This window comes from Mus pahari, chromosome 13, assembly GCF_900095145.1.
Source record: "Mus pahari chromosome 13, PAHARI_EIJ_v1.1, whole genome shotgun sequence".
In the NCBI taxonomy this organism is placed as follows: domain Eukaryota; kingdom Metazoa; phylum Chordata; class Mammalia; order Rodentia; family Muridae; genus Mus; species Mus pahari.
In genome coordinates, this window is record NC_034602.1 from 81,496,097 (window position 1) to 81,508,219 (window position 12,123).

The following is a 12,123-nucleotide window of genomic DNA, read 5'->3' on the forward strand; positions in this document are numbered from 1 at the left end:
TCCCTTCCTTCCCCCCTTTACATACAAGGTAAGGAGAGAGGAAGGGAGGGAACCTCTGGGTATCTTCTCAATTTTGAGGGAAAGATCCAGCCCCCTCACTAAGCTTTAAAGTCATCTTTTGCCCATGAAAGGAAGTGTTGACTGGGCCGGACCTCTGTGCATGACTGCACTCTGGCACCTTTGAGAGCATGGCCACTTCCTTCCCTTCCCTTCCCTTCCTTCCCTCACAGACTTTTCAGTCCTGCTTCTATCCTTCTACAGTTGTGATTTTAAAGTTCTGTCAGTTGCACTTAGTGCGGTACCCGCCTCCGGGGTGGGGTGGGGGTGGGGAGTGCTTCGGTTCAGGCAGCATGCCTAGGCAAAGAACAGGTGAATGGAGCTGTCTGGGTAAGGACCTAAGGCTCTGGCCCGCTCGCATATTGATTTTCATCATGATTGCTATTTGCTGCCGGGCCACATAAATGGTAAGAGAACCTCTGAAGTGCGCACATTCAGAAATGCCCGCCATGCCAGAGACCACAGGGCTGGTTTTTCAGGTATTATCTGGCATTCTGTCCTCGGAAAGTGACTAAGAGCTCACTCTTCTGATCCTGATGGCGGGTCCTGTGTTAGCCGCTGTGGTGGTGAAACGCCTCCCTGTTGTTGTAAATTTTAGTATGGAAATATTGGTAGGTAGGGAAGGAACCGGAGCTGGTGTTCTAGAAGTTTCCTATTTTTCAGCTGCTCCGCCCTCGGACCTAGACTGTCCTTTTTATTGGGATTCCAGTTATGTTAAAACTTTATTTTAATGAACAGGTGGGTTTTTTTTTAGTATGATTTTTTTTTTTTTTTTAAGATTTATTTATTATATGTAAGTACACTGTAGCTGTCTTCAGACACTCCAGAAGAGGGCGTCAGATCTTGTTAGGGATGGTTGTGAGCCACCATGTGGTTGCTGGGATTTGAACTCTGGACCTTCGGAAGAGCAGTCGGGTACTCTTACCCACTGAGCCATCTCACCAGCCCTTTAGTATGATTTTTAAAGAATACATTTTAAAAACTATTTTTAGAGTGGTATTTACCTTTTTTCTTATCTCTTCAGTTTCTTCAGATTTCAGCTTCTTCAGTGTTATGAGTTTGATATCAGTTTTATTAATGGAGCAATATGCACATTCTCTCTCTCTCTCTCTCTCTCTCTCTCTCTCTCTCTCTCTCTCTCTCACACACACACACACACACACACACACACACAAATGCAATTGAATATTTATAAAGCGCAAGCTTCCAAACTGACAGTTTCTAGGTTATTCCAGCTGTGCTGACAGAGGTTTGGGCAGCATGCACAGTATAGGTGTGTGTGTGTGTGTGTGTGTGTGTGTGTGCGTGCGTGTGTGTGCGTGCGCGCGCGCGTGTGTTGAGGGAGAAAGAGCAGGTTTGAAATATTGAGAAAAAGAAAATTTTAGTACTTACTATTGGCTAAGTTAAAAAACAAACCATTGCAAATCCCCTCTGTTTAATTATACTATTTTAATGTGTTAGTCTATAACCATGTCTCAGGGTAGAGAGTGAGGAGAAATAAACTACATGGGAGGGAAGAGATGTGTAGACAGTTGTGGGTCAGTGTGGTGAGACTCAGTACAAGGAAAGGGGATTACCTTACCTGTTAGTCATCTTTCTCTCCGTCTGTTAGCAGGCGTCACTCTCATGATTCAGTCAGCAAAGCAAAAGTCCCCAGTGTACTTTGTGAGCATGTGACATTTAACAAAAAGAACATCCCCATCCAGAAAGGACTGTATGTTCATTTGGGGTTGTATTACCCCAGATAAATACCTTTCTTCCCAACAATCTATCTCTTTTGCTGTTTGGTATTGGGGGTAGAATCCAGGGATTTGTGTATACTGGACCAGCTCCCTACCCGTGGGCCCCACCCTCACACCTTTATACAGGTTTGTGTTTACATAATGGGGTCCTGGGAAAGGCTATACAAGAAATTAGCAATGGGGTGGGGGAGAAATGGGGTCTGAAGGGCAAACTTATACATTGGTTTTTGTTTTTGTTTTCTTGTGAATTTATTGTCTATTCAAAAGATAAAGTGAATATTTGGAAGGGCTAACAATTTGTTAAGTTTGGTCATGAGTCCATACATGAGTAAGGTAGTCTTTGTATTAATGTGAATACATATGTGCCTGTCAATTTTTAAGACAGTTGAAGGAAAAGCCGGATGTAGTGGCACACACCTTGGGACCAACACAGGGGAAGTCATTTGAACCAGAAAACTCTGGTAACATAGCCAGACCCATTTTAAGACAACACAAAATAGACGAGGAAGGCTGTCAGTGACACACACAGAACCTGAGTCGGCATTCCATCCCCAGCTGAGCTGACGGTACTGGCAAGGGGATACGGTGCTGGCGAGGGGATCGATCCTTAAGACCCTCAACCCGAATTCCTCACTGTTTATTCTGACAGACACTGTGATAAATTTCCTTCTCTGCGGGGAGCTTGTGGGTGTCAAGGTGGGCTTCATCATCATGCATGCACTAAACGGTAGACAGGCAGGTAGACCGCTCAGTCAGAGGATTAAGAAATATGACCACTCAGTCAGAGGATTAAGAAATATGGTCACTTGGATTGGGCAGTGTTGGCAGTCTTCCTCATCTATTTTGTGTTGGGTCTGGCTATGTTGCCTAGCTGGCCCCAAACTCTGGTGAAATGATTTCCCCTGCCTCAGCCCCAAGGTGTATGCCATTCTATCCCGATGTTTTCTCATCTGTTCTAAATTGTTTTGTGTCTTGTACTTGTGACTTGTGTCTGGTTGACAGCTGGCATGCCTTGGAAAGCTAGTGCGCCTGGAAGGCCGCGGGGCCCAGTCCCTGCAGCTCCTCAGAGATCGTCAGCGACAGAAGCTCTACGGGGCTTATTTTCTCAACTAAAGTTGTCACTGTCTTTGTTAGGGTTTGATTGCTGTGAAGAAACACTATGACCAAGGTCACTCCTATAGAAGAAAGCATTTAATTGGGGCTGGCTTACAGTTTCAGAGTTTAGTCCATTGTCATCATGGCAGGGAGCATGGCAGCATCCAGGCAGACATGGTGCTGGAGGAGCTGAGAGTTCTACATCCTGATCCACAGGCAGCGGCCGGAGACTATCTTCTGCAGGCAGACAGGAAGAGGGTTTCTAATGCACTGGGTGGAGCTTGAGCTCTAGGATCCTCAAAGCCCACCTACACAGTGATGTACTTCCTCCAGCAAGGCCACACCTCCTAATAGTGCCACTTCCAGGGGGCCAAGGATATTCAAACCACCGTAATCACCTTGTTCGTTTTTCCAGGGCATAACAGTCCTCCAGGGTCATCTGAAGTTCCAAGTTCCGCTCTGCCTCAGAGTCTTGGCTTTCAGACCCCATTCAAACATCTGCTGCTGTGTCCAGAATGCTGTCAAAGTGTCACATGTGGTCTGAATCCCACGCCATTGGCTGTTCTCTCTGTGGCTGTGGCCACACTCTTGTCTTGAACGTTCCAAACTTTTTCTCACCTCAAGGACATGACATTCTTGGTTCTTTCTCTACTAAAACACAGACACACACCCACCGCACCCACACACACCCCCAACTCACACACACACCACCACCACACGACCTAAGTGGTTCCTGAGAATGAGGACTCGTCTGCCTCCATCTTTGATTCCCTCAAGCCTGTTACTGCTGTCTCAGTCCCAGGCCCTCAACATCTCATAACCCGGCTGGCAAAATATCCAGTTACTCAGATTGTAGCCTCATTCTCCCTGCCTGAGGCGCTCAAGCCACACCATCTTCAGCGTGAGACACTTTTGATGAGTTTCCTGTCTCCCTACTCCTCATCCCACCAGCTGCTCGTGCCGCTTGTTCCGTGTCTGAGCCATGTCCTGTGCTCTCCCACGTTGGCTCCTCCATTCCTTCTGCCTGAATATCCTTCACTCCCACGTCTTACAGCCTTTGATCTTGATGAACTCTTACAGAGCTATACTGTGCAGTCATTCATCACCCTAATGGGTGCTGGAGAAAGCGAGTCTATAAAGAACAGGCTTCCGACAGACACGCTGATACCTTCCTGTACTCCTCGTGCTTGGTGTCCAGGGTGGGAGGCTTGGTAGTTCAGGCCAGTCTGGGCCACATAGCAAGGTTCCGTAATAAGTAAACAGGTAGGTTTATTCAGTTCACAGTCCGGGGCCTGGCTGCTTTTGAGACCTGTGGCAGGGCAGTAAGTGACACTGGTTACCGTGTCCAGGGGGAAGGAGGAGGAGTCGTGGCTTATGGTTCCAGAGGGGCACACCCACCCCATTGTGGTGAGGAAGGCATGTTGTGGAGACCAGCTCTTCTTCTCGATAATAAGGATATGAAGGAGCTGCTTGTGCTTGGCGCTTGACAAGGAGCAGAGATCTCAGGCCAGAAGTAAGGCTGGGTTATAACCCCTTAAGACCCACCCATTACAACCCACTTCCTCTGTTGTCTAGACCTAAAGGCCCCACAGCCTCTCAAAAATGGGAGCCCCAGGAGGACACTGGACACTCAAAGCGCAACCCTGGCCCATCAGTATTATGTTGCATATATAACCTGTTATAACCAGAAGGAAAGCAAGCCAAGGTGAAAAGGTTTACTTACATGCACTTAAAACCCAAAGCCCCAAGCCAGTCCTATCAGGTTTAGGAACCAGATTAGAAACCAAGTTTCCTTTATCTGGGTTAATCAGAAGAAGGATAAAAAAACAAGAGACCAAGTGCAGAGCACGTATGTCCCAGCTCACCGAGTGCCTCTCTGGTCCTCCTGAGGTCCTGACTCCCTTGAGCCTTCAGCACTTCTCCAAGGTCAAGTCAGCTCTTGGCAGGGGTGGGGGGTTGAGAGGTGGTGGTGGAGAGCTATAGGCTGGTGGTACAGCACCTCAGTACTTGATACCCTTGTTTCTAGTCCTTGGGCATCAGGTTCCCCAGAAGCCAGACACTTGAGGGTGGCTTGGCTTTTTGCAACTTCATCTGTGATTCCTAGTTCATCACAAAGTTCCTCTAGTTACTCTATAGATTCCAGCCCGGCAGTTCTACTGTTTGCCCTCTGTTTGCCCTTCTGGTTTCAGCCCACAGTCAGTGCTATAGCAGCTCTTGGTCTCACCACCGTGGCCTGACCCTGTGTGCCTGGACCAATTCTGAGGCCAATCTCTGTAATTTTTACATTAGAAAAAAAAATAGTTACATGTGTGTGGATGTATGCACACCCCATAGGAGGGGCACATATGGCTCAGTCAAGGGTTGGTTCTCTCTACCCTCATGTGGGTTCCAGGGGTCAAACTCAGATTGTCAGCTTTGTATGGAAGCGTCTTTGCGAGTGTCTGAGCCATCTGGCTGGCCCTGCCCCATCTTTAGGATTACTCCAATACTTCAGAAATACTTGTTAGAGCAGGAAGAGTGGTTACCATCAGTACTTCCTCCTATCCGTTCCCGTTCCCTTCGTCATCCACCCTCAACTTCTTCCTCCCCCCTTTGCCCATTCTTTTAGGTAGGCCTGGCCAACAGGCTTGTCCCCCTGGCTCTATCCCATCAACTCTCTCGCAGCAAGTGCGAGGGCTCAGGATACGTTACATCTATCATCTTCATCTTATCAAGGGACTTCCTGAATCCCAAAGTGTTTCTAAACTACAGAAATATTTCCCCGCAATCTCATAGCTGTCAGCATGAGATGCCTGGACGGTCCTCTCACTCTGATGCCAAAAATACTGCCCAGCAGCTGCCTCGTGCCTCTGACTCCTTGTAGAGCTCATTCATGTTCAGTCTAAAGGACACCCACACTTTCTCCTTGGCTCCGTCAGATCGTTGTGCTTTAAGGGCAGGATGCTTAAAGGTTGAAGTCACCAACTTGCAAAATGAGAAAGTCTTTCGGAGAACACTTTGTCCTCTAGACTGTGGCGTAGAGCATTCGCTGTCAATGCAGGGCAGCCTCTGACTTCCATACCGTTCTTCCGAGACAGGGATCCAGCAGCACCGTCCACCCAGGCTCTGAAAGAGGACTTGAAAACCCCAGGGAAGCTTTTTTACCGTGCGTCCATGCAAAGTCCCTTGGGAAACAGGAAGGAATTTTAGCATTCCTGTTTTTCTATAAAGCCAGAGACTCAGGAAGACCCAGGCATCCACACCCTCCTATTCAGAAGGCATAAAATACCAACATGTAGGAAGCCTAATCAAGTTGTACGAACTTTGCAGCATTCCTGTGTGATGTCAACATAGAAAGTGAAACAGAAGGGACATGGTGCCCAGAGAAGCAAGCAATGCTTTCATTTGTGACCTCCTGGGACCCAGGCCACCTCACTTCATGAGGGGACTCCCTCTCCTATGTCTCCACAGGTGCAGTGAGCCTGTCGCTCGTCCTCATTCGTGGCATACCACCAAATTTGGAGAGACACAGCCTGATGTCAGCATGATGCAGATATCTCAGGGCACAATGGGCCCTCCTTGGCACCAGAACTACCATTCCAGGTGAGTGCCCACGGCCGGCTTCCAAGGGTTTCTCTCCTTCAAAGGTCATGTTCACCCCCCCAAAATGTCTTTTTCTTCATCCTCTTCAAATGCTAACCATGTGGGTGATTCATCCTTATATCACATTCTGAACTAGATTGGGAGACTGGAAATAGTTTGATCATGGCTGGTTGTTTGAGATATTTATGGAACCCATTCACAGTCAGCTGTTTCTCAATGCCTATTATAATCCCATATTTGAAAAACTGAAGACTGTCTTTCTGGGTGCTTCAATATCCTGTCTGCACTAGTCAAAAATTATTCATACTTACAGCTGAATTGGTGATATTTCTATATTTGAATGTTCCACTTGATGTTTTTTTTTTTTTCTTCCTTCTGTCAAAGCAATCTGTCTAGCATGGCCCTGTAGCAGAAGGGAATAGGATAGAGGATTTCTCAGTGACATGTGAAGCCATTGATCTCATGTGGTCACTTCGCTTCCCTCTTCTGCATGCAGCACTACTTAAAGGGACACACAAGTTTACCCCATTTTGCAGAACAGGAAGTTGAAGGGTGCAAAGATTAATCTAAGTATGGACAGCCGATCAGTACGTGAGTCAGGACAGATCTGAGCCAGGTGCCACGGTATGTGCACATAGCTGCTGGGTTATACTTCCGCCTCCTAGTCACCCTGGTGCTAGTTGAGGTTGTTAAAGAATGAACAGAGCCACCCTGAGTGTGGCAAACAAAGGGATGTATTCAAGAAATCGGGACTCATGCATCTGAGAGGAATGGGGGAAAGGTGATTCAAACCCAGATACTCACACATACTGAAGAACAAGCTGAGTCCGGATTCCCCACACCAGCTGTGTGCTCAAGGTAGCGTCCATTTGACCCTGAGGACTCAGGGTCCACACAGTATTACCATTTGAGTCAGACAGAGACAGGGCGATGGCAGGGAGGTGGAAGGTCATTTCAAACATAATAGAAATGAGATGCAGGTAGTGGTGTTTGTGTGTGCATGCGTGTTAAGGAAAGCCACTAGGAGGCTTCTGGAAGGATTATTTAGCAGATGGTGGCTGTTAGGACTCAATTAGAGCCTTTAAGATCATGATTTTCTCAGAGGCAAATCATAGATCTCTCAGTGGGAGACACAGGATAAAATTCTCCCATCGTATTGGAGGAAGCATCAGGCCACAGGAAGAAGTGGTTCCTCATTATTTTCCTTCCTATAGACCCCCCCCCTCCTTTCCCCGTTGTAGTTTTTTTTTCAGCCCTTTAAGGGGACCAGTTCACACCATCTGAGCCACCTGTTCCAGAGACTAGGTCCCCACACCGCAAGATTCCTTTTTGCAAGGCAAAGTGTGGGTACCTAGCAGGTTAGGAGGTGGGGTGGAGGGAGCAGCAGAGTGCGTGAGGTTTTAGGTGTGACCTTGCTCATTCTCGCCCCTAGCCTGCTCATGAGCCTGAGCACTCTCTGACCCTGGCTCCCTTTTCTCTGAGATGAAGTTAATGATGCCCGTATTACCTGGTCACTGTGAGCGTTCAGTAAAGGAAAGCCATGTCCATGGTACAGACACTCCACACGTGACAGCTGCAGTAGTGACACTCCACACATGACATCTGTAGTAGTCAGGCTGAAGCTTTAGGGGTCAGCGCAACCTGCCTGCGGAAGGACTTAGCGTAAAGCAGAGCGCGCACACGGGCGTAGGTGTGTCTTAATCAAGTGCCATCCGATGGTGGGGTCCTTTAGACCTCGCAGCCCCTCACTTTCTTAGGAAGCCCTAAATCTGAATCCATAATGTGACCTAAGGAATATACCAATCCTGTATCAGAAATCAAACTGCTGTAGTCAGTATGTGGAACACCTGCTTGCAGTGACTGCAGTAGGCTCCACTGGCCTCAGGAGTGGGGGCGTTGTGGCATCAAAGTACAGTATTCTGAGTGCCATGCTGCTCCCCTCCCCTTCATCCTAGCCTCCGGTAAGTGGGTTAGAGAGGTTGAACTGTGCCTGTATGGTGACTGCCCCCGGCCCCTTTGATGCTGATGTGGCTATTGACACAAAAGCACTATGTGCCTCTAGGAGAAAGGCAAGCTCACATTACCCAGAATGCTGCGGGTATACGGGTCCTCTCCCACCTTAGCTCAGGCCCACCTCTGCAGCTCTGTCACAGGGCATCTCACAGGGCCTCTCTCCAGTCTCCTCACAGTCTCATAGTGGCAGCTGCAGCTAGGAGGGGACCACTGGCATGTCCCTAGCCTCTCCGTGGCATCTAGTCATCTAGTGTGCCAGCTCTGTTGGCCAGCTTCCCTATGATGGCTTGAATTGAGTTTCCTAAGCCCAATGTCATGCCCAACTTAAGGATCTCTTTCTCATGCAAAGAGGGGGTCAGGAAGCGCATGAGGGATAAGACAGGTTTTAACATGTCTGTGAGCGAGGCTGGATTTGGAATTGCCCTGAAACTTGATGTTAGCTGCTTTCTGCCAGGCCCCTGGCTCTATCTCTCCGCTATCTTACAAAGGAACTCAGTGGTTCTAAAGTATTAGAGGTTACTAAGGAGTCACATAGTGTCTCTAAAAAAAGAGGCTGAAGTAGCACTGTCAAACACTAATGTACCGGACTCCCTGAGATCCATTCGCCTGACATATGCGAGCACCTGTGTCTCAGACGGTCCCAGCGATGGGCACACTCCCTGAAGGAGATATAAAATTATAATACTGTTTCTTGAAGAGTTGTCCATAAAATGAAAGTCTGTTACGTATTCTTTGGCAGAATGTTTCTAGGTTTAGAAAACTGCTTAGTGTCTCCCCTCTTAGAGACAACAGATGAATAAAAGTTTATGGAAGACTAAGAAGCCTGGTGGTAAACAACCTTGTTTAATTTTAGACCAGAGTTTCGAAAACAGATTTGATCACTTTAGGAGTTAAGGTTCTGTAAGTGCACGTCAGGACATTTCTATATACATTGTTGTGTGTGTGTGTGTGTGTTGCTTTTCACAATGTTTTGAACATTTAAAAATTACTTTTAAATTTCTTGAGAAATATTTTGTGAGTATAAGAGTGTTTTGCCTGTGTGCATATATGTGTACCACATGCATACCTGGTACCCCCAGGTCCAAAGAGGTTGCCAGATCCTCTGAAACGGGACTTACGGTAGTTGTGAGCCACCAGGTGGGTGTTAGAAACTGAGCCTAGGTCCTCTGCAGGAGCAATAAGTTCAGAACTACTGAGCCATCTCTCCAGCCCCTGAAAATTACTTTTAAGTACACAAAGTAGAGTAAGTAGAACGCTTGTATCTGCCCCAGAACCAGTGAATACTTTGTCATGTGTGCTTTCTATTCTTTAAGCAGTGTAGATAGAACTGAAGTTGCTTTCCTACAGGCAAAGCCGTGCACGTGGTATTAAGTGCCGTGAGGGAAATAAAAGCAGTGCTACAGGACGTAAGGAGAGCCAAGGTGGTATTCATTTTTGGAAGTCTTCTGAAGTGGAGACTTAAGTAAGGGAAGGGAGTGAGCCAGGCAAAGGGTACACTCCGTGGTAGAGCAGCAAAGAGTGAGGTGCTGGCTGAGATGGATGTAGGCATCTCATGTGTTTGAGTCATTGCCAGGAGGGTCTTAGGTTGGAATGCAGCGATCCAGGACAGCGGCAGACCCAGACCATAGGGAGGACTTTGACCACTAAAGGTCACTCCTTGACAGTATGGCTGCCTGTGTCAGCATGGAAACCGCGGCAGGCTTGAAGATTTTGTTTCTCGTTGGCACTCATTCCACCTCCAGTAATTCGTCTTAGAATCAGGAGTATTTCCAGGTAACAGTGGAAAGACTTATTCCCAGGGGCCAACACTGGGCCGCGTATTCCTCAGGCAGCCTGAGAACAGGAGCTCTGAGGGACAGAGCCCTCTCAGTTCGGAGAGTAGCTTCTAAAGTCCTCATGTGGTGCTGTCCACTTGAGGTCTGCTACAGGAAGGAGGCCCCTGGCCGTTTGCTCTTGTCTGGCAAGAGATAGGTGTGACTTCCCACTTGCAGACACCGTCCATCCATTGAGAAGCATCGGAGGTAACGTTGTCCTTGCTTTGGTTGGCCATTGGCTTAGCTGCTTTGGTTTGTGTGTATGTTCAGTGAATGACCGCAAGGCTTTCTCAGCAGTTAAGAGGAGGGCTAAATTAGTGTTTACTCTGTGCCTAGAACTGGTGAGTGAATCAGCTCTCATGTGGGCAGCTGCCTCCACTTCCCCTGCGAGTGTCCCCTCTGCACCTTCTGCTGCAGGTAGTTTAAGGAACTACAGATGGCCAGAGGGGACTGACTTTAATGAGCCTGTTAAACTGGGAAAGTGAGAGATAGGCAGAGCTCGCTAAAATCTAGCCGTCAGGTCCACCGTGCCACGGAGGGCAAGTCGGATCTCCCGGAGCTGGCAGCCTCACAGGCTGTCTTCTCTCTTGAGACTTTCCCCGTCCTTCCCAAAACAGGATGCTTCCTTCAGGAAGTCGACTTTCTCTGAGGAGGAAAAACTAGATTCTGTTGAGCTAAAATGCTGAGCAGGAGGTCTCCTTGCTGACCAAGGGGTGTTTTGTTGCCCCATCACCAGTCTTAGTTCTGAACATCGTCCTTTGAGGCTCTTCGTGTATTCTATGGAGACATTCTAGCATAAACCACTATACGCTTGGCCACTGGGACATTACCTTTACAGGCTGCATGATTTTAAATGCACCTGAGTGTCTATTCACCGACAAGTGAAAGACTGAGGTAAGAACTCTGGACTTACCTTTCTTTGGAGAATAGTGAATCACAATATTTAACACGAGGAGACTGTTGATTTTTCTTTATTCCAATATGGCTTCTCCATTGATGTATAAGTTCTTTTTTTTTTCTTTCCTTCTTGGTGCCTTGCATATGCTAGGCAAGAGCTCTACCACTGAGCTATGCTCCCAGCCCAAACATGTCTCATAACATATTTTTTTTTATTTATTATTTTCTTTATTTACATTTCAAATGCTATCCACAAAGTTCCCTATACCCCACCCCCGCCCCTGCTCCCCTACCCACCCACTCCCACTACTTGGCCCTGGCCTTCCCCTGTGCTGGGTCATATACAGTTTACAAGACCAAGGGGCCTCTCTTCCCAATGATGGCCAATTAGGCCATCTTCTGCTACATATGCAGCTAGAGTCTCGAGCTCAGGGGGTACTGGTTAGTTCATATTGTTGTTCCACCTACAGGGTTGCAGCCCCCTACAGCTCCTTGGGTACTTTCTCTAGCTCCTCCATACCATATTTTTATTTGATACGTACAGTTGTTTTGTCTGCATGTACGTCTCTGTACCTCATATATGCATAATGGCTGCCAAGACTAGAAGAGGGAGCCAGGTCTCTTGGGATCTGAGCTACAGACAGCTGTGAGCCACCATGTGAGTGCTGAGAATTGAACCCAGGCCCTTTGGAAGAGCAACTGGAGCTGTTAACTGCTGAGCCACCTCTCCAGCCCCTTATAGTAAATTATTAGAGCAGTCTTAAGCTCATAGCAAAATTGAAGCTACAAAGATGCCCCAAACTCCCCAGTCCCCACACAAGCAAGGTAGACTCCTCTATTACTAACACAAACAGGTGTGTTTGGGTTTTTTTAAGGTCGATTTTCTGGGGTATGAAGGGCCAATATTGAGACTTTCTCCTTAA

At 47.6% G+C, this 12,123-nt stretch overlaps 1 protein-coding gene across 2 annotated transcripts in view; it reads left to right on the forward strand.

The window, feature by feature from the left end:
- The window catches only part of Shroom3 (shroom family member 3), a 290,573-nt gene that overhangs the window by 251,382 nt on the left and 27,068 nt on the right, over positions 1-12,123 (forward strand). For both annotated transcript variants that reach the window (XM_021210543.2, XM_029545046.1), the window contains one exon: positions 6,345-6,476. In XM_021210543.2, coding sequence (XP_021066202.1) covers positions 6,345-6,476 — 132 coding nt within the window. The remainder of the gene's footprint in view (positions 1-6,344; positions 6,477-12,123) is intronic.